The sequence below is a fragment of the Typopeltis vanoorti genome, chromosome 2 (assembly GCF_054136105.1).
Source record: "Typopeltis vanoorti isolate ZY-2024b chromosome 2, IOZ_Tvanoo_1.0, whole genome shotgun sequence".
Lineage (NCBI taxonomy): Eukaryota > Metazoa > Arthropoda > Arachnida > Uropygi > Thelyphonidae > Typopeltis > Typopeltis vanoorti.
The window spans coordinates 71,168,316-71,191,395 of record NC_143550.1 but is presented as its reverse complement, the minus strand read 5'-3'; the positions used below and the strand labels follow the sequence as shown (position 1 = coordinate 71,191,395).

The 23,080-nt window shown below is 37.1% G+C and overlaps 1 protein-coding gene across 1 annotated transcript in view; it reads left to right on the top strand.

Annotated features, from left to right (window-relative positions):
* The window catches only part of kug (FAT atypical cadherin kugelei), a 599,114-nt gene that overhangs the window by 537,842 nt on the left and 38,192 nt on the right, over window positions 1-23,080 (top strand). The window contains exon 29 of the mRNA XM_090401756.1: window positions 11,292-11,656. Within this exon, the coding sequence (XP_090257882.1) occupies window positions 11,292-11,656 (365 nt within the window). The remainder of the gene's footprint in view (window positions 1-11,291; window positions 11,657-23,080) is intronic.

Below are 23,080 nucleotides of genomic sequence, written 5' to 3'. Positions count from 1 at the left end.
AATGGAGGATTGTAGGCTGCAGAGATTTTTAGTCTACCAGCTGAGCTCGTGAGAACCTCTATACATGTAACCTCAAGATTAGTGGTAGGTGGGATGTTTACAGAGTGATGACTAATATAATTTTTGATGAAAATGGCAGTGCTGCTGCCTCTGTGGGTCAGCCTGTCAGTTCTGTACATATGATATCCCCCGATTTGGGAGGGGTTGTCCAATAGTCTCATATGCGTTTCACTTATCAAAACTACATCTGGCTGATGTCTTGGGGTGAACTTTTGGAGCTCCAAGACCTTGTTTCTGATACCATTCTCATTCCACATGATAATCTGCAGAGAGTCTGGATTTAGTTTATTCCTGTTCATGAATGAGTGCTGTGAGGATGGTTTGTATATCCTTTAGGAATCTTTTAGTAGAGGATGGCATAGGGTTGGATCTGCTGAAGTCTAGTAGCATATTTGCCAGAGAAGTGATGATAGCTGTCAGGTTTGTGTGTGGTACTGGCTGATCTTGTTCATAAGTTATCTGTTTAGAACGGACTACATCCACATATGTCCTTGTCTGTCATTGTTGAGTTTTTCTTTTAAAGGCCTCTGACTGCAGCAGATGGGCTTCTGACAATTTTTGCTTGTCATTGAGAGGCTGTGGAGCTGAGGCCTCTGGCATGGATCTACTGGAGGAGGAAGAGTATCTGTCTGTCTTCGATCTTCTATTTTTTGGGTTTTGAATGCATCCTCTGTAGTTGGCTGTGTGTGGGCCACTGCAGTTGGTGCATTTAGCTGTTTTTGGCTTTGTACAGATATTGGTTGGGTGACTGTCTCTACATTTTAGACATTTAAACTATAGCCTTACACATTTTCTGGGCGTGGCCAAACTTTTGACATCTGTGGCACTGACCTGTTGAAGCCCCTTTTCCTTTAAGGGTTCTGGCCTGATTTTAAGTCCATAGATTGATGTCAGGTCATAAATCTGTTTGTAAGATTGATGGATCTCAACTAATACTAGTGGCATCATAGTCTTGTCTTTTATGGTCATTCTGTTGACCTTGATGGGTGGCAGGTCCTGATGGCATAGATCAGCAGCCACACTTATTCTGTGGATACATCTTCAGGCACTCCTCTGAGCACCACCTTCAGATTATTCTCTGAGCCGAGCGAGAAGGTGTGATACTGAATGCCTCTGGCATTCATTTTTCCTGTCAGTTTTCCATAGTCCATCACTGTGGTCAGCTGAATCTTGATGCTGTCGGTGACATTTTTGGCGGTGATATAAGAGATCTGTAGATTAGATATGGCGGCCCTAAGAGACATCCATCTTTGTTTTTCGCAGAATATGATTGGAGGTATCTTTTCCCTAGTGGAGGCAGAGGGGTCTGAAACTGGACTATCTTCTTCCATTCTATCCTCTTTTGGTGGTTTTTCACTTCTTGCACACTCGGACCTCTGTGAAGTCTGAGAGGGCAGAGATCACCAAGTCCAGCCTCTCTTCTTTTGGAGCATTGTTGTCACCCTCTTTGTCATCCCCCCCAACATAGAGTAAAAATTAATTTCAAATTTTTTAAGAATCTTTTTTAAAATGTACCAATAGTAGATGAATATATGGGCGCTTTGGCGTGTGTGCTTGCTGTTAGGTTCAGCTAGGGCAACTCGTAGTATGGCAGCGAGTGTATTCCCACAAGCTCTGTGGCCAACTTTCAAATCTGAAACTTTATAGTTTCTGTATTCGACTCTGAAATTATGGCCAGCCCTCTGTCAAGTGACTCTACTAGGGCATCAACTTCACTCATTATGAGAAAATTAGGGTGTAAAAGCACTGTTTAAGAGCGTGAGTTCTTAAGTCCCGCATAAAAGTCCCATATACCCAATCAGTGGTCTACCCGCAGAGAGAATCCCACAGCTGCAAAGGACTGCCAGCAAATCTGAGCGTTGAAAAAAGTGCGAAGTAGCAGCAATGATTTAAATTAAATCAATCTGTGATTTAATGGGGGCTATGTGATTCAGGACCTGCCTTGTCCCTTCTTTCCACCAAGTGTAGACCGGCAGTCGAAATCTCCTTCTAGAGGCAGAAGACTACTGACGGGAACAGGAGAAGGTCTGGGAAAGTTGCATTAAAAGCCAAAACCCTTACCTTCTGCTGAACAAATGCTGATCCAAAACTCTCATCACTGGCTCACCACAACTCCTCAGTACTAAGGAACTCGAAGCGTCAGAGGTGTATTTTCTGTAAGCGAACTCTCGGTCAGTGCGTAAAGTATTTACTAAAATAAGGAGACAAAAAGCTTCAATTTGGTGATGCAAAATTATATAAATTAAGTGGATATTAATCCAACATAATTTCAGAGCCGAATACAGAAACTATAAAAAGTTTTGTATTGAAACCTATAAAAGTTTCATATTTGAAAGTTGACCAAAGAGATTGCGGGAATACACTTGCCACCATACTATGAGTTGTCCTAGCCGAACCTAATAGCAAGTATGCATGCCGAAGTGCCCATATATTCGCCTACTATTAGTCAATTTTAATAAGGTTTCACTGATCTGACAGCTGTTTCAATGTCATACAGGCGCTTCGGCGTGTGTGCTTGCTGTTAGGTTCAGCTAGGGCAACTCGTAGTATGGCGGCAAGTGTATTCCCGCGAGCACTCTGATCGACTTTCAAATACAAAACTTTTATAGTTTCTGTATTCAGCTCTGAAATTATGTTGGATTTAATATCCACTTAATTTAAAAAATTTTTCATCGCCGAATTGAAGCCTTTTGGCTCTTTATTTTAGTAAATACTTTAAGCACTGATCGAGAGTTCTCTTATGGAAAATAAACCTCTCTGACGCTTCGAGTTCCTTAGTACTGAGAGTTTTTGCTCTCTTAGGTTTCTGCCTGATCTCGGACGAAAACCAATGAGTTTGAAACAGCTGTCAGATCAGTGAAACCTTATTAAAATGTACCAATAGTAGGCGATATACGGGCACTTCAGCGTATATTCGCCTACTTGGTTCAGCTAGGATAACTCATAGTATGGCAGTGAGTGTATTCCCGCAAGCTCTCTGGTCAATTTTCAAATACGAAAATTTTATAGTTTCTGTATTCGGCTCTGAAATTATGTTGGATTTAATATTCACTTAATTTATATAGTTTTTGACTAGTTTCAGTTTAACTGTCAGTGCTAGTGGCTTCTTGTTCATATATGTTCATGTTTACTGCTTATTGTATTTTTTTTTCCTTTTTTTTTCCCACCCAGAAGAAGCCTAGTTAGTTTAACTATCTATATTATCATGACCTATTAAACTCAATGTCAGTTATCATTTGTCACATCTGTTTTGGTCAAAGAGTCTACATACTCATCATCATACTCCATAGCCAGCATTCCGCATAATGTCCTAGTCACTCTTCTCTGGACTCTCTCCAATGTTTCTACATCACATTGAAAACCAGGTGACCAAATCTGAACACAATAATCCTGTTTGACCAGTGCTTTACACATTGGTGCAACCACCTCCTTATCCCTACATGTTAGACTACTTCATATCATAGGGGGCACTACAATATGCAGTCTTTGCAACACTTACAATGTACTTTCTAAACTTCAGTCTCTGTCAACCATTCCTTCCAAATATTTTATCCACTTTCTGCAGTATATCACCATCAGTATAGATAGGACCTGGCCTTATATTTCTGCACTCTGTTATATCTTCATGACTTTGGTCTTATTGGCGTCTTATCTCTTATTTGTCCTATCTTAAACTTTATCTTTTGTTATCATTAAATTTTAATACAAATTTGTCGGCAAGCGAATTAACTGATAATAAGTAAAGTAGCTTGCCGACAAATTTGTATTATTTAATGACTGCACCAGCTGGCAACTAAATTCTGATACATTAACCAAGATTATTTAGAAGGAAAATGCAGGGATCATGAAGTATGCAGTCATGGTCCCGTTTCTTATATTACTAGTGGATTCCCCTTTTATGCACGGTTCGTAATTTTCCAAGCAGTAATTCAATCCACAGAAAGCATGACAAACTCATTTGATTACACATAAAGAAATACGTTTATTTTAGCACAAAACATAATGATACAAGTTAGTTATTATTATTATTATTATTATTATTATTATTATTCAGCCCTCCAAGGAGTCAAAAGACTCATCGAGGGAGATCCTTCCTAAGACATAAAGTCTGTCAAGACTCATCGAGGGGAGGTCCCCCCCCCCTGAGAAACACAAAGTCTATCATACCACTCTTTAAACTCACTGACCATTCTCGCTCCCACCACTCCATCAGGCAATGCATTCCACGGCTCAACCACCCTCCACACAAAGAAACCACTCCAAACAAACCCTCTTGCTCACAGTTTCCTTTCGTAACTTCCAGGGATGGCCTCTTGTCATCACTCCTTCGCGCTGTTCAACCAAGCGAAAGAACTCCCCAGTGTCAACCCTGTAACCACCTCTCAACAGTTTAAAAGTCTCAATCATATCGCCTCTCCTTCTTCTATCCACCAAACTCTGCAGTCCACATTCTCTCAGCCGATCCTCATAACTATCCTTGTACAGTCCTGAAACCATCTTTGTCATCCGTCTTTGTATCCTTTCCACAGTTAATTTATCCCCTTCAAATCCTGGGGACCAAATCTTAAATTAATCTCAAGTTAATCTTAAGTTAAATTAATCTTAAATTAATCTTAAGTTAATCCTTAAATTAAAAGAGTCTGGGTTCCCTCCCTTTTCTAAATTTGACACATCCAAAATTTCTACACTGTAATCCTCTATACTGACACAAATTCCTTCACTTATATATATATAACTATCCTCAGACTCTGACAACATATACTAAATAACCAATCTACTATCACACGTGCTAATTACATATAAATACAAGTCAATTCATTATCTCTGACTTAGATTTCTTGAGGCAGTGCTCCTTCTTATATTTTAGACTTAATCCTCCCCCAAAATTTTAGTTAACATTCAATTAGGTTTTAACAGTATAACATTATTATTCTTTAGACACAAACAGTTCGTAGCCTCGGTCTCCTACTTGGCTCAAGCCTAAAATGCCTTTTCCTTAGATATAGACAAAATGTCCAAACTGCAGACAGTTCTTGTAACACTTCACGGAAATGGGCTGTGTTCTTAAGGATCAGTTCTCCTTACTCCACGGTTACTCCGATATTAATATGAAAAGATTTCTGCTTGCCGTTCTTGCTTTATCTGGATATTCGGATTTCTTTACTGTACTTTCTTTAATGGCGGCTTCACTATTCCTTTGTTCCACACAAAACGAAACACTCTTACACTGAGTTATACACTGACGTTAACTCATCAGTGGCCCTTTCTTCTTAGGAATCTGGACACACTATAGCTGCAGCTTTGATCCACGTAGCACACATAGCAAGGGGAGATTCTTGCTACGCATGGTGGCAAGCTTTTCACAGCTATACAGCCTTCCGCACAGGAAACCAGGTACCGACGAAATGAGAAGGGAAAAAAGAGGGCGATTCAAATCCCCGCCAAAACCTATATACTCCAAAACAGGGCCCTCACTTGGTGGTGTCGTCATACGTACGGCGGCTGCCGATTGGATACCGTGGCCACGAACTATCTTCGACATGGCCTAAAACTATTATTAGCTTGTACACATCTTTTTAGAATTTATACATGATTTTCTACCTTAATAGATTTAGCAAACCTTCTCTATTTAGTTTATGGGATACTTGAACATTGCTTAGAATTTACTAATCTGGATATATACATGTTCTTGGGTCATTAATGAGCACATTTTCTGTTTGGAGGCATAAGTATGTCCTTATCCACTCCTTCTAAGCTAACTCTATGTTGGGTCGGAAAAAGGAGATGACTCATCACATTTTCCGACACAACAACTCCAAAATGCAACATTTTTCATTTGTTAATGTTAAAACTACAACTCCACTCTATTGTCCAAGTCAAAAGTTTCTTCAAATCTTCCTTAAGGAAATTAATATCAGTGGCATTACTTATAATTCTCCCAAACTTTGCATCATCAGCAAATAACTCAAGATTCCTAGTCAGTTCACATGATGTATCATTCACAAACAAGTTAAACAGCAGGGACCCAAGAACAGAATCCTGGGGGACACCACTTGTTACACTCTTTTTTTTTTTTAGACTGTGCTCCATCATATAGAACTTGCTGGTATCATTCAAAAAGGCAATCTCTGATCCATCTATCAAATATACTACTATTCCCATCGACTGCAGCTTGTACAATAACTTATCATGTGATAATCTACCAAACACTTGTGCAAAGTCCAAAATATCACTCTATGATATTCCCTTATCTAACATGCTCATTACCATGTCATAAAATGCAAGTAAATTGCTAAAACAAGACCTACCCTTTACAAATCCATGTTGACCATCATAAAGAATACTATGTCCATCAACCCAATCTTGTATTCGATTTCTAAGACCTGTTTTTTGTTCTCTTTTGTATTGTACGTCTTTTTGGTGTCGAAAAAGAAATACGCATGGCTGAACACCAAAAAGACGTACAATACAAAAGAGAACAATAATTGGGTCTTGCTTTCCATACCACTTCCACTGGACACGATGTACTCTGGCAAAAAACAACATGTCATACACAGAAAACAACAGTTATATAAGAAAATTTAAAGAAGCTGCTAATATGTTAAAAAACCCAACCCAATGCAATAAAAATCAAGGTTTAATTCTCAATCAAGTGTGGTCAGCTCTTATAAAAAATCTACCTCAATCTAAGCTCGGACTGTGTGAACGAGAACAAGAACACGTGACATCGTCCAGTATTGTTCAACGTCAATAGCGTTATATATCTGCATTCTGTTATTTGAGTTTTATGAATAGCCAGACGGTTATGATTTGTATTTATTAATTCTCTTGTTTAAACTTTAAATTATACTAATTACCCCCTGAAGATGTAAATTCTACGATTTACGAAACTGGTCGGGAACTATTATTTCAGTGTTTTATATAACTGAATAATAAAAAAATGTGGTGTAATCACTGAAATATATCTTTTAAATTCATTTTAGTTAAGTAATCCTGAAGACTTTAAGTAGATTTATTTAGGATTATAACATCATCTGCATAAAGTAAAGAGCTCAGATTAACATCTACTGTTACTGTTATTAAAAACCCTGATGCATACAATTACCATGGTTTGATTTTTATTCGTTTTAATTTCCAAATTCTGGTTTATTTAAAAAGCACATTTAAATTCTAAATGCCAGTTTGTTGCTTATACCATAAAAAATAGGTAAAGAAAGAGTTTTAAAGCATATAAAATCAAAAACATTAGTCTTAGTATTAAATGAGATGGAAATTTTTTAAATTATAAAAAGTTATTTTTTTAATCAACTTAAAAATATCCAGTCATTTTATCAAACTAATTAGCAATTACTATTTATTATTGTTATTATTATTATTACCCACTCAGTCTCCAAAAAATATTTAGATAGAGTTAAAATGATGTTGCCTGCTCACTATAAGAGAATAAAAGGCATTAGTTGATTTCATTAATATTATTATTATAATTATTAATATTATTGCACAGCCACCTCTGTGGAATCTTAAGATTCATCGTGGGAGACTCAAAGTATCAATATAATACAATATCTATCGCACCTCTCCTTGAAACTATTAACAGAGAAAGCACACATGACTGACTCAGGCAACCCATTCCATTCATTCACCACTTTCCAAGCAAAAAATCTAGTCCTCACGTCCTTGCTAACCTCACTCTTACCAAACTTTCAGGGATGACCTCTTGTTCTTCGCCTCTAGTAAGGTGCTGAAATATTTCCCCTGCGTCATTCCTATAAAATCCTTAAAGTAACTGAAATGATTTGATCATATCTCAATCTTTTTCGTCTACTAACAAACTTTTGCAATCCACAAACTCTCAATCTAATCCTCATAGGGAGCATTCCACAGACCATTCACCATCTTGGACACTTGCCTCTGGATTCTCTCCATCACTTCCTCATCACAAGAAACTCAGGTGACCAGACCTGAGCACAGTAATCCAGATGTGGTCGTATCAAGGCTTTATAAAGAGGAATAATAACTCCTTATCTCTGCTTCTTAGTGTGTTCTTCGATAACCAAGTAATAACCTGAGCTACTTTGGCTACTTTAGAAATATGCCCCTAAACTTCAACTCTCTATCTACCACTACCCCCCCCCCCCCAGATTCCTGGTTTCATCAATTTCATAGAGTACAGTTCTCTCACTGTGGTATACAGTGTGTAATCTTTGTATCCCAGAATGCATAACTTTGCACTTACAACATTAAATTGATATCCATTATGTTTTTGCCCATAGTGTTAGCCTATTTGAATCATCCTGCAAGCTTTCTACTTGATTAACTATTAACCTACCCAACTTTGCATCATTAGCAAACAACTAAATATTTCTCTTCAAATTATTTCTTGTATCATTTATGTACATATTAAATAGAAATATGTACATACAATAGAAATATGTACAGCAATGGTCCAAACACAGAGCCCTGCAGCATACCACTAGTCACTTACCTTCTCTTGGAGTCTTCTCCTCCATGCATTACGCTTTGGTATCTATCCATCAACCACTCTTTCATATACATCAGTTTCATATCCATCCCCATTTCTTGCAGTTTGTGTAACAGAATTCCACTTGGTATCATGTCAAATGCCTTTGCAATATCCAGCAGTATTATCATGTTGCCATTCCCTTTATCTAACTCAGCTGTCACACTACAAGGTATGGCTAATAATAATGAGACTGGTTGCAAAAATGTGGTTTATTATTACAATTTTACAACTTAATTGTTATCCCCTTCAACATACTCCCCTCCTCTATCTATACCCGTTGCATACAAATTTTCCATTGTTGGAAGCAGTGCTGCAAGTCATCGATGCGCTGGGAGTTTTCCATTGCATCGATTATCTCTTTGTTTCTGTTAGCTCCATGCGACTTTTGCATTTTTCCAAAGTTGAAATCTGCATTGAAGGGCACCCGTTTTCAGTCAGTGGATGAGGTAAAGGAGAAAACGTGGAAAATTCATTTGCAACAGTGTATAGATCGAGGAGGGGAGTATGTTGAAGGGGATAACAATTAAGTTGTACACTTGTAATAATAAACCACATTTTTGCGACCGGTCTTGTTATTTAATAGCCACACCTCATATTATAAAAAGTTAGTAGATTACTAATGCATGACTGATCCTTCACAAAGCCATGACACCCTCATAGAGTACGTTATTATTCACCGATTCTTGAATTCTCTTTTGACCAACTTTTCCAGTACTTTTACCACCACTCCTGAGATATTGACTGGTCTGTAATTTGCTACCACAGACTTAGCTCCAGCTTTTTGCAAAGGAATCACTTTACCCTCCTTTCACTCTAATGGGACTTTGCCAGAGCTGAGACTTAAATTAAACAGCCTAGTTAATGAAATCACCAGTTCTCCTTCACATTCTCTTAAAAAATGCGAGCTGATATCCCATTCAATCCCACGGCTGTATTTGCATTCAAATTCTGCAATATTCTGAGTATCTCTAATTCATCAACCTCTGTTCTCATAGCAGTCCCTGTCACCTCTGCCATAACAGTATGTTCACTTGACTGATATACATCTGAAAAAAAAATTATCATTCAGTAGGTCAACAATTTCTTCTGTTCCTGTTACCTCTCTAACATCTGCACTCATTAAAGTTACCCTTCTGCGGTCATTTTTCCTCCTACTTGTTACATAATGAAAAAAATTCTTTGGGATTTTCTTTTGCCTGCTCAGCTAATTTCTTCTGATTTTGCCGATTATTTTGCCTTCCTTCCCATGCTAGTCCCCTTTCTTGCCTTATCCTTGTACTTTTCACAAATTATATTTGGTCACCTCTCTCCTTATGTACCATCCATAATATTTTCTATTTTTGCAGTTCATGCTTAATGATACTACTTATCTAACTCCTACCTGATTTACCCTCCTGACTTTGGATATACAGTGATGTTGCTTCCTCCAGATACCCCTTCACTATCCTACATGAACTGTGAACATACTTCCCTTACAGATCTTTATGCTCTGGTACTGTTTCAAGCTGCCTCCTAAGTGTATCATAATCACATTCCTTGTAGTTCCACATACCCCTTCTTAACTGGAATTTCCACATTTTACTGCCTCCTAAGTCAAGATCACACAATCACTTTCCCCAGTTGGGAGCAATGTTGCCATCTTAGTTATGGATGAGTCTTCTGTTCCTATAGCAAGATCCTACACTCTCATATACCCTGAGTCCCCCCCCCCCTGTTACATGCTGCTTCAAGTAATTATCTCTCAGTAAATGTATACATTCCATTTCCTTCCTGCTGTATGATCTTTCCTCCTTCCAATCTATACTCCAAAGTTGAAGTCCCCCATAATAATTACTTGACTTGCACTCGTTGTTCTAATCTGCTGATGCATATCTTCCACATCAATCTTGGTGCCTCCTTGCATTTAGCAGTGACCAATTTTATATTTTGTCCTGCTGGCCTCAATCTTGAACTAGATTGACTCAAAAAATCTTCCATCTGCCTGACTGATTCCTACTCTTATTGATTGTAATTCATCTGCTATCATCATTAGTACCCCTCCACCCATCCTGTCTGCTCTATCTTTCCCAAAAATACTAAATCCATTACATTCTATCCTGTAACTACATTATCTGCTGTTAACCAAGTCTCACTAATGCTATAACTTTTGGCAAGGTTGCACTAATCAATGCCAAAAACTCCTCCTTATTCCTGATGCTTTTCATCAGGAATAAGGGGAAGTTCTCCTTATTCCTGGCATCCCCTTAGCCCTTCCAACCACCTTTACATCCTGAATTGATTACAACATTTGATACTGCCTGAAATACTAGATTCTGCATTTTTTGTTCATTCACACACTCATTCACTTCACACATACTCATCTGCATCCACCCTAATTTCTTTAGTTTTCTTGACTTTGCACTTCCACGCTCTCAAAGAACAAAGTTCTCTCTAAACACCTAACTCTGAATGCATTTAAGTGCAGTCCATCAAACTCAGGTGATAGATCCACAAACTCTACATCATCTCTCTTCTGCACAACCTGTGCATTGCTCATTAAAATTCATCTAAATGCTATAACCTTCTGCAACAACCTCAGTTCTTTCTAATAATGTAGGCAAAAGTGATGAATACTCAATTATTCCAGATTTATATTCATAATCAAAGTATGCTTACAGTGTGCCTAAAGTTGAAGTCCTATAAGTATTTATCTTATACTTTTTTTTAGCTCAACAATGGAAATGTGCAGTATCGGTTTGATTGTGGAAGTGGAGAAGGTCTTCTTAGAGTAGAGAAGAAAAAAATTACAGACGGAAACTGGCATGAAGTGAGAGTTGAAAGACAAGGAAATTCAGCTGAGCTGGTTGTTGATGGCCGTTTTCATACTTCAGGAAATACTCCTGGTGCTCATGAAGTACTTAATCTGGATGGTAATGATATATTTTTTGGAGCTGAAGTGCATTCACATGCTACCACTATGGGTTATGAAGACATAAGAATGGGTTTTGTGGGTTGCATGGATGACATAAGAATTGCTGGAGTTCCTCTTCCACTACATGCTTCTGCTAGTAACTTGGTTGCATCACTGAGTAGGCAAGTAAATTGTTTTGATTTTATTTTGTTTTATTTTTTCACTTAATCGTCCATCTCTTTAGCTGTTTCTTTTTTAATTCAAAATGTTGATTTATTTTTCCATAAAAAAAAAAAAAAAAAAAAAAAAAAAAACATGATTTCCATTATTATTATTATTATTATTATTCAGGACTCTATAGTCCTGAATAATAATAATACATACTTCTCAATAATAATAATAATAATAATACTTCTCAACATGAACAATGGTCAAAAAATCCCAGGAATATGGTTAGTACATATCCTGCTGATATAACTTTTTGTTCTAAGAGTTCTTTATGAATTACAATTAGAATATAACAAACACTTATGTTAAATTTGTGATTAGACCACCATTTTGCTGTATTAAAAAGGATAATGTGAATTTGTTCTTTGGCCATGTAAAAATATGACACAGATTTCATGTGTTTTTTTTTTCACTACAGGTGAGGCAAGTTAAATAACTGACCTGCTCTCTGACATGACTTACTGTTTGAATTGTAACCTCTGTGTGTGTGTGTGTGTGTGTTCCGGATTATGATTTTAATATGAAGGTTGAAACATTGAGAAATTAAAGTAATTATTCTTAACTTGCTACTAGTCTCCATAATTTTATCAAAATGAATGCTGACTGCCCCTGAACGTTAAAAGAAAGGATTAGTGGCTTCATGGTTTTGAACTTGAGGAATAATCAACACAAGGAGTGAGGGAGGTTATGAGATGAAGAGGATATTATGTGTGTGTGTGTGTGTGTGTGTGTGTGTGTGTGTGTGTGTGTGTGTGTGTGTGTGTGTGTGTGTGTGTGTGTGTGTAATGGCAGAGGTATTCAGGATCAGGAAATAGATTGGAAAAGACATGAGTTCAGTTCTCATCAAGATGAGTGAAATCTTTATATGGACCTTTTCAACTGAAGGTGAGTTAGCCAATCTCATATGGAGGCAACAGGATTTTTTTCTGGAAATTCAGAATTTTCATCTCACATACAGGCAAACTAGCTGAGAGAACACATAGATTTTACAGACAAAATATACTTTTGGTGATGGTGGATGGCATGTAGTATTGTGTGTTGATTCTGTTATGTATAGTTGAATGATTAACTAGGAGATGGTGAGTTGCATTACATATTACCCCAGGTAACATGTAATGGAGTGTACTCAAGATTTGAGAGTGCCAGATCTGGTGATAATCAGAGAATTTGGCAGTAATCAAGCCATGCTGCTCTGACTGGGTATAATGATCTTGCAGGATGACTAAAACAGATTGATAGTTTGAATAAAGAAGAATTGCCAAGTGAATATGTTGCATATCATATATGCAACATATTCTCATATCTTCAACAATCATCAAATTACTTGGTTGTTGAAGAAACAATGATAAGCTGGGATAAGGAAATTTCCCTCTACAAGGCTTTAATATGGTCTACTGCAAGCAGATCTGGTTGCCTGAATTCTATGGGATGTGGAAATGGTGGAGAGACCCAAAGGTGAGTAATGAAAATTTGATTGGTCTATGGAATACTGTAGACTACTAAGATTAATTATAGGCATATGGAAGTTTTTTCACTTAGCTATGCTACTAATTAAATAATGGGTTTTTATCCTTTATCCAAGTGTAAGCAAACAAAGTTTGTGCCTGAAGTATTTTCAGGACTGGGGCAACTTGTGGTAAAGGTGGTATAAGTTCTCATCACTTGCCTTAGTATCTCCCATAATGCATAGCACATCTCCTTGCAGACATGTATAATAATGCAATGCATTAAGGGAAGGGGCCCACTACCCAGACCTGTTTCAACCTTTATTACTTCTCCATTACTTCCACCTTTGTATCACCACTTCTGGGTCTGGTTCCCACTAATGAGAACTCAATAAAGGTCGAAACCGATCTGGGTAGTGGCCCTTCCCTTAATGCATTACATTATACATGTCCACAAGGAGATGTGCTTTGCATTATGGGAGATACTAAGGCAAGTGATGAGAATTTATACCACCTTTACCACGAGTTGCCTCAGTCCTGAAAATACTTAAGGTGCAAACTTTGTTTGCTTACACCTGGATAAAGGATAAAAACCCACTATATAATTATTAGTTATAGGTGAAAAAGAGGTAGACACAATAGAAACATATATTATTAAAGGAATTTTATAGGATTTATTTATTCATTTTTTTTTTATGTGGTTCCTACCCACGATCGGTTATTAGATTTCTTTTCGTACTCCAATTTAGCTTTCTGCACAATAGTCGTTACTTTTCTGGCCTGAGCTTTATATATTTCATAACTCCTCTCACTCTTATTTTCATGATATTCTTTCCACATCTTCTTCTTGTGAATCTCTTGCTTAATAAGGTTGCACATCCATTTCACTCTCAACCTATTTATTTTTCGACCACTACGAATACATTCATATACTGCCTCATTTAAGCACTTTTTCAAGATTCCCATGTATTGCTGGCATTTTACCCATTCAGTATCTGATACCATGGGACCAAAGATAGTATTCTCCTAAGTTGATCATAATTTCCAGCTTTGTAGTTCAGCATGTAACCTGTTCTAATGGGAACATCAATACAATTAGATACTTTCCAGGAAAGCATGGCATGATCACGCTCACCAACTGGTGGTAAAATAGTCATATACTTAACAGAGACCCCCCCCCCCTTCTGATGCTATGAACTAATCCAGAACTCTTTGACCTCAAGGTCCTTCTTTCACATGCTGCTTGAGAAAGTTGTCTCACAACAATTCAATAAATTCCTCTTCATTCTTATAATGAGATTTCTCATATACCAATCAATGTTTGGATAATTAAAGTCACCCATAATGATCACTCGTTTAGTACCCATCAGGCAAAATTGGAATTTCTTTGTCTCCTGCAAATGAGTTGCCAGGTCTGTAGCAACATCCCACCATATATTTCATTCTGTTTGCCTTGACTTCACAACAGATAGCCTCAAACTCACCACTGTATGCGATGTTGTTACCATTATTGTTTTCTTACATTTCTACCCTAACCAAACTTACGTCATCTGATCCCAGTTACCATATCTGATTCTGATAACCAAGTTTCAATAAAGCAACAAACTCAGCCCCCATTGTTTCTGAATGCTCCTGCCATTTGTGTATAAACATATCCAATTACCTTACCCTAAACAATTACCCTAAAAGAAAGGATATCCAATTACCACCTAGTCTATTCTTATAATTAGATATGATCTATTTGGCCTTGTTGTAGAACTTTCTATTTTCCCTCCCGAGACATACTCAAAAGATTCAAACCTAAAGCATGTTTTTCCACCCCTCTGGCAAATACATACCATGTTACCACCTAGTCTATTCTTATAATTAGATATGATCTATTTGGCCTTGTTGTAGAACTTTCTATTTTCCCTCCCGAGACATACTCAAAAGATTCAAACCTAAAGCATGTTTTTCCACCCCTCTGCCAAATACATACCATGTTCAAAGCCATTCATATCTTTAACATGTTTGCATATCATAGCTGAACTTTCACACACATTTTTTCCATTCCTCCCTAGATGATCTATTTTCCTGACTTTGTGCATTAGGTATCATCCTAATAAGTAATTTTTCTAGGCTCCTGATGCCAAACGAATTTAAGTGCAGGCCATCCCTCTTATACAAGTTTTTTCTGCCATCCGACACACCTACACATCTAAAAACTTGCATTCATTTCTTTCACACAGCCTGTCCATGGAATCATTTGCTATGATTGCCTTCCTTAACTATCGTGATAGTATTCAACACTAAATACGAGGCTAATCTTCTTGAATGGCAGGCAGTATTAAGCAGAGTGATGTGGGCAAATATCAGAATGGGGAACTGGACAATGAGATTTACTTGTGCCTATGGTCCCACAGAAACTTCTACTAAGGAAGAAGTGGAAGAATTTTTTGAGGCTTTAGAGAAAGCATCTGACACAATGAAAAAGGAAAAGTTGGTCCTTGTTGGAGATCTAAATAAAATCAAGGTATCCAAGATAGAACATAGGATTACTTGGTTATTGAAGAACACACTAACATCCAGAGATAAAAAGATTATTATCGCTTTATAAGGCGTTGATGCTTCCACATCTGGATTACTGTGCTCAAGTCTGGTTGCCTGGATTCCTTGGAGGTGGTGAGGGTTCAGAGGAGAGTGACTAAGTTGGTGAGTGGTGTGAAAAATGCTCCCTACATTGAGAGCTTGTGGATTGCAGAGGTTAGTTGAATAGGCAGAGAAGAGGGGATGTGATAGAAACATTTAAATTGCTAAATGGTTTTTATAAGATTGATGTAGGGGAAATATTTTAGCTGTGTGATAGTGATGGAAGAACAAGAGGTCATCCCTGGAAATTAAGGAAAAGTGTGGTTAACAAGGGTGTGAAAACTAGATTTTTTTCTTGGAGAGTGGTGAATGAATGGAATGCATTGCCTGATTCAGTTGTGAGTTCTTCATCTGTAAATGAATTCAAGAAGAGGTATGATAGATATCGTTTTGATAGTTTGGGTCTCCCGCGATGAATCTTCTGACTCCATGGAGATACTCGTAATAATAATGATAATAAATAGCAGAGTATGAAATGGTTTAATAGCAGAGTAAGAAAGAAAATAATAATAAATAGCAGAGTAGGAAATGGTCCAACATAAAAATGCACACAAATTCACATGGAGAGAAGAGGCAAGGAATAAGAAAAGTCTCATTGATTATGTTATTGTTGATAGTGATGTTTTCTTCCTGGTGCAGGACACCAGAGTATACAGAGGATTTGAAATTGGAAGTGATCACCATTTAGTCTTCAGCAGAATAAAATTGAATTTCATATTGAAAGGAATAACATGTAAGAAAGTTTTAAAGCAAATAAAAATTGAGTAGCTCTCAGATGTGAACTGTAGACTAAAATACACAAACATTATTCAAGAAAAAATGAATGATAATAAGCCAAAAGGCTATTTTACCAGCGAATTTGTTAATTAAAAAAGGGAGTGGTAAACCACGTTTTATTTTATAGCCGGGTCCGAAACTCGGATCGAAATCCATAGAGTTTCATGCCGAAAAAACTATTGGGAAGTCCAAGTGTAAATGATCACTTGGGTAGTACAACACCAGGGCAACTCCATGCAAAGGTGGAGTAAGCTCCGTCACTAACTTTAATATTCTCTCATAATGTAAAACCCAGCTCCTAAGAGATGTATATATATTGTTTTACATTATGAGAAGAGGTCACTATCCAGACCGGTTTCAACCTTTATTATCTTAGTAATTAACAATAATTAACAATATAGGAGTGCACCACTTTGGCAATTCAATAGTAGAGGTATGTAAGTTCGTGTTCACTTAAAAACCTTGATATTCCAGGTCTACCTACTCACTGATGAGACCTCAAAAAAAAGGTTGAAACCGGTCTGATTAATGACCTCTTCTCATAATGTAAAACAATATATATACATCTCTTAGAGCTGGGTTTTACATTATGAGAGAATATTAAAGTTAGTGACGGAGCTTTCTCCACCTTTGCATGGAGTTGCCCTGGTGTTGTACTACCCAAGTGATCATTTACACTTGGACTTGCCGATAGTTTTTTCGGCATGAAACTCTATGGATTTCGATCCAAGTTTCAGACCCAGCTATAGAATAAAACAGGATTTACCATCTCCCTTTCAATTAAAAAATGAAAGAGTTTGAACCTCCAAACCTTGGAGATTCAGTGGCAAGCCCTGAAGAAAACACTGATTGATTCAGCCAGAGAGCATGTGGTGAAGTTGTCTGCAAGGATAGAAAAATCAGAACTCCATTGTGGACACAGAAAGTTAAGGAGGCAGTGAAGGAAAAGAAAAAAGCATATCAAAAGTTCTTGGCAAATAAGACAGCTTGTGTTCTTAGAGAATACAGAGACAAATGTAAGGAAGCTAAACACTGTGTAAAACTAGCTAAACAAAAGTCATGGGAAGACTTGGTAAGCACATAGAAAATAAATATCAAGAAAGTGGCAAGATATTCTGGAGATTATTGAAGAAGCTCAGATGTGGAAGAAAGAGTTCTGTAAAAGGAATTAGAGATGATAAAGGTGACATGAAAACTGGAGAAAAAGATATCCTTGAAGTATGGAGTAATTACTTTGAAAAATTGCTAAATGAAACAAGCAGTGATAGCACACTGGTAAAAAACACTCAACAGGGATGCAGTCAGGAATACATATCCATACTTGAAGTAGAAAAAGCGATCAAAGGTCTGAAATGTGGAAAGGCAGCAGGAGTAGATGATATTCAACCAGAAATGCTCAAGTATGGAGGTATAAAAGTATTACAGTGGCTGCACTGCATAGTTCAGAGGTATGAATTCTGGATGATTGGAGCAGAGCTCTCATAGCACCCATATATAAAAAGAGAAATAAAACTGAATGTGAGAATTACAGAGGTATTTCTCTACTGAGTGTCCCTGGTAAGATTTACGCAAATATATTTCAGAAACAGTTGAGAAAGATTGTGGAAGAAAAGCTGGGTGAAGAACAAGCTGGATTCAGGTCAAATAGAGGCTTTCAGGATCAGATTTTCACTTTATGACAAATAGTTGAGAAATCATGGGAATATGACAAAGATCTGTTAAAGTTTTGTAGATCTGGAAATGGCATATGACTAGGTGCCAAGAGAGAGAAGCTATTCAAAACGCTACAGCTATAAGGTGTCAATAGGCATTATATCAAGCAATACTTAGTCTTTATTTGAGTTGTAAGTCAGCAATTAGAATTGAAGTACAGGAAGATGGTTTAATGTTAAATCTGGTGTCAGACAACGATGTACATTATCTATATGGATCACATTATGAAGGAAAGGGGTAATTAAACCTGATATTAAACCTGTTAATCTCAACTCTTTGCTTTATGTGGACGATGTTATACTTCTAAATAAATCCACTAGAAGTCTGCAAGATTTCCTGACTAAATTGAATAACTGTTGTAATAGATATGGCATGAATAGATATGGTGACTTGGTTGGTGAGGGTAGCTAAAGAGAGGTATGAACAGCAGTTAGCTAATGAAGCCAAAAAGAATCCTAAGGAGTTCTTTTGATATGTAGCCAGCAAAAGAAAGACTGATTATGGAAGGATGACATTGATAGAAGAAAATGGTATAAAGACAGCTGTTGCAGAACATGTGGTGGAGATACTTAATGAGCAATTCATAAAGGTCTTTCAGTCTTGGGAATGGACTTCATGGAGAAATTGAGAGCAGTAGATGATGGGGAGGAGAGACTGACTGTAAGTGAGCAAGAGGTGTATGGGGAGTTGAGTAAACTGGATGTTAATAAGACTGTGGGACTTGAAAATATTTCGCCACATATTCTGAAAGAATGTGCCAGGAAGTTGACACCTGTCTTGACATGTTTTTTAATACAGGTCTTGCACTCGGTCAAGTTCCTAAGGAGTGGAAGGAGGGCAAGATTGTGCCAATTCATAAAGGAGGTGATCGAACTCAAGCATCAAACTATAGGCCTATTTGTGTGTTAGGTGTTGTGGTTAAGTTGTTGCAGAAGCTTGTGAGAACTAGGATTCAGAGTTGGGTTCATAACAATGGTATTATCTTAGATGGACAGCATGGATTTGCTAAAGGGAGATCATGTTTTAGTAATCTACTTACTTATTACAATAAAGTGACTGCTTCCTTGGACAGAGGAAAAGGATACACAGTAATATACTTAGATTTTGCAAAGGCTTTTGATAGATTACCTCATAATAAATTGATAGTCAAACTAGAGCAGGTGAGATTGGATATTAGATTAGTACATTGGATTGGAGACTGGCTATCTGATAGGTATCAACAAGTTGTGTATGGGGGAGCAATATCCAGAAAAGGAAAGTCACTAGTGGAGTGCCTCAGGGGTCTGTTTTGGGGGGCCATTACTGTTTAACTTGTATATTAACGATATAGGTGAAGATTTGGATGGAGATATTCAGTTGTTTGCAGATGATGCGAAGTTGGGACGAACCATGAAGAGTAGTGAAGATGTTGTGGCCTTACAGGAAGACTTGAATAGATTGAGTGATTGAGCACGGAAATGGAGATGTTAGTTCAATGTTGCAAAATGTAAGGTTTTAAAATTTGAACAACAAAGATGATATGCAGAATTTATGCTTGGTGAGGATATATTGTTGGAGGTGGAAGAAATAAGAGATATGGGGGTGATAGTGGATAAGGATCTGAAATTTAGGGGACACATAGCCAAAATTGTGAAGACAACACAAAGGCTTCTGGGAATGATGTGGAGGACACTGACTTGTAGAAGTAGGGAGATTCTTCTTGCATTGTATAAGGCTTTGATTAGGCCACACATGGACTATTGTGTCCAGATTTGTTCACCTGGTTTTCAAAAGGATGAAGAGATATTGGAGAGAGTCCAGAGGCGACTGACTAAGATAGTTTCTAACCTCTAGAATGTTGAGTATGAGGAAAGATTGAGAAGATGTAATTTGCAGAGTCTGGTGGACAGGAGGAAGAGGGGAGATATGATAGAAACCTACAAGTTGGTAAGGAGTTGTTATAGGATCAATGCTGGAGAAGTTCTACAGAAAATAGTGGGAGATGAGGGGAGAACCAGAGGTCATTCCTGGAAACTGCACAAAGAGAGTGTGAGTAGGGGAGTGAGGGGCAGGTTTTTCGTGCAGAGGTTGTAAATGGAATGCCTTGCCTGAGAGTGTGGTGTCTGTAAGGAGTTTGATTGTGTTCAAGGCACAGTATGATGAGCTGTGTGTGTGTGATAAAAGGACCTCCCAGATGAGTCTTTGACTCCTAGAGGTCTTGGGGTAATAATAATAATAATAACAATGAAGGTCAGCAATAACAAGATAAAGATAATGAAAATTAGCAGAAGCATTGAAAATATTACCTGCATTGTGAATGGAGAAGCTATCAAACAAGTAAAACATTTCAGCTACTTAGGCATGATTTTTAGTGAAGGTTAAATTAAATATGGAAATAGACAACAGAATCAACAAAGCTGGTATGGTAGGAAGTCAACTGAATAAATTTTATATGGAATAAGAGAAAAATTAGTCAAAACACTAAATTAGCTGTGTACAAGACAGTGTTCAAACCAATTTTAACTTATGGATCTGAGAGATGGTTCAGAAGTAAAACACTTGACCAAAAACCAGAGACTGCATATATGAGAGCCCTGAGAAATATTAGGGGCATGAACAGATGGCTGAATGGCAATATCATATTGAAAACAAGGAAAGAACTTGACATTGTCAGCATCCAGGAATGCTTTAGCAGAGATAATCTCAGGTGGTATGGTCTTAAACAGAATGGGAGAGGAAAGATTAGCAAAACAAGTGTTCTCTGTCAGGTTGGCAGGAAAAAGACACAAAGGAAGACCAAGATATAGGTGGTTTGATATGGTAAAACCTGCCTTAGAAGATACAAAGATAAGATCTGATAATGTTGGAGTCTTGACAGGTAACAGACTGATTTGGAGGAAAATTGTAGATAGGAAGTTAGTAATGATGTAATTTTTTTTTCATGTAGTACTATCATATCCTGCACACCCCTTGAGGGTACATGGCAGGAATTTGATGATGATGATGCCTTCCTTAACTCAGTACTGTCATATCTAGGTAGCAAGCCTACAATTTTTACTCTCTCAGATTTCTTTCTCACCTCTTCCAACAGACCTTTCATATCTTCTCTCATACTATATTTGTTGCTACTTAAATTAATAGTTCCTACCAGAACTTTTATTTTTACTTTTCTTTTCTGTTTTTCAATTATGTTTGTCATATCTTTAATTTTTTCCCCCAGGAAACAAGAATTAGTGACTTCCTTGGCAGTCATGTGCAAATTTTAAGATTGAATCTCCATATAATATTACCTTTTTTTTTTCTTAGATCTTAATTGACTTAACCTTGTTGTTATTAATATTATGATTACCAAGTTCAGTGCTTTCCTGCCTCTTCTTGTTCAGATCCTTTTTCTTATCCTGTCTAAATTTTGTTAAACATTTTTTCACCTTTTTCTAATTCTCTGGTCAATTTTCTAATAATTTCTTTTAATCAGGATATTTCCAATGTCAGATTATCCTCAGTTAAGTTATCAACATCACTGCAGCAACACTTTTGCCCATCGGGGCAAACATTCTCCCTCAGTAGTAACTTGAACTTTAGATACTGTCTGGTTGTGATGAATTTTCTGCCATTTTTAAGAGTAGTAAAAACTAATAATATTTCTTCAATTATGTTATTAAATGCTGTAGTACAATAAATACACTAAAAAACTACAATAATATAGTAAAAATACACCAAGAAATATAAGAAAACGCTCAATAAATCAACAAAATTCATCAATCTTTCAGGAGCTTCCTAATGGCACGTCTTTTCACCAGATAGCCTCGAACCCAATCTCCAATTTTTTGTGCCATTTATGGGGAAACGGGTTTACCGGTATTGCAATCCTTATTAGGGTACTGTCTGGAGATGTGTCCTATTGAAATACAGTGGGACAGTCCTAAAAGGGAGCTGAAGACATTCTTTGTATACAGCCAAGATAAATTAAAGATGCGAAGAAATTATATTCTTTGTTTATTCTTTATCTAAGAATAAGCAAACAAAGTTTGTACATGAAGTATCTTCATGACTAACTTACTTGTATATAGAGGCTAATGACTTCACATCCTTTTTGGTGTGTATAATGCTAAGTATTATGGGAAAGGCCACTGCCCAGACCGGTTTCAACATTTATTCAGTGAAAACATCATCGGATGTTCATCATAGATCTAGAGGTAGTTAGTATAGGGGTGCAAGAAAGCCAGTTAGTATTAGGAGAAGGAAAAGACAAATGGATAGTATTAGAGAGAGAGGGGGGGGGGAAGGCCTCAGATCTTTTCTATCAATACGTAGCCAAAGGCTACCATTGATAGAAAAGATCTTTTCTATGTGACTTTTTCACGAGTCACATGCAGCTGAACAACCAAAAGGCCAACGGAAACTAAAGTGCAAAGATGACTGATAAATACCAAAAAGGATGTGAAGTCATTAGCCTATATACTAGTAAGTTAGTCATGAAGATACTTCACATACAAACTTTGTTTGCTTACTCTTGGATACCACTGATATCCTTATCTAAATTAACTGACTTAAGTTGACCTTCGCTTTGGACTGGTCTCCAGTCATCCCTGGGGATTTACTATAACATCACAGTGAATTTACTGCAATTTACTATAGCATCACAGTGAACTAAGAATATGGAACCATTTAAAAAACCTCTTATAGTAAAAATGAACAGAATTTTGAAAAGTAGAAATAGCAAAAAAGTGTCACATTATTATTAAAATACTTTGGTTCACAGCTAGTTGTTGAAAGTTTTTTCACTTGGTTATAAATTAAATTTAAAATGTCAAGAAATTATATTCTTGATTTACT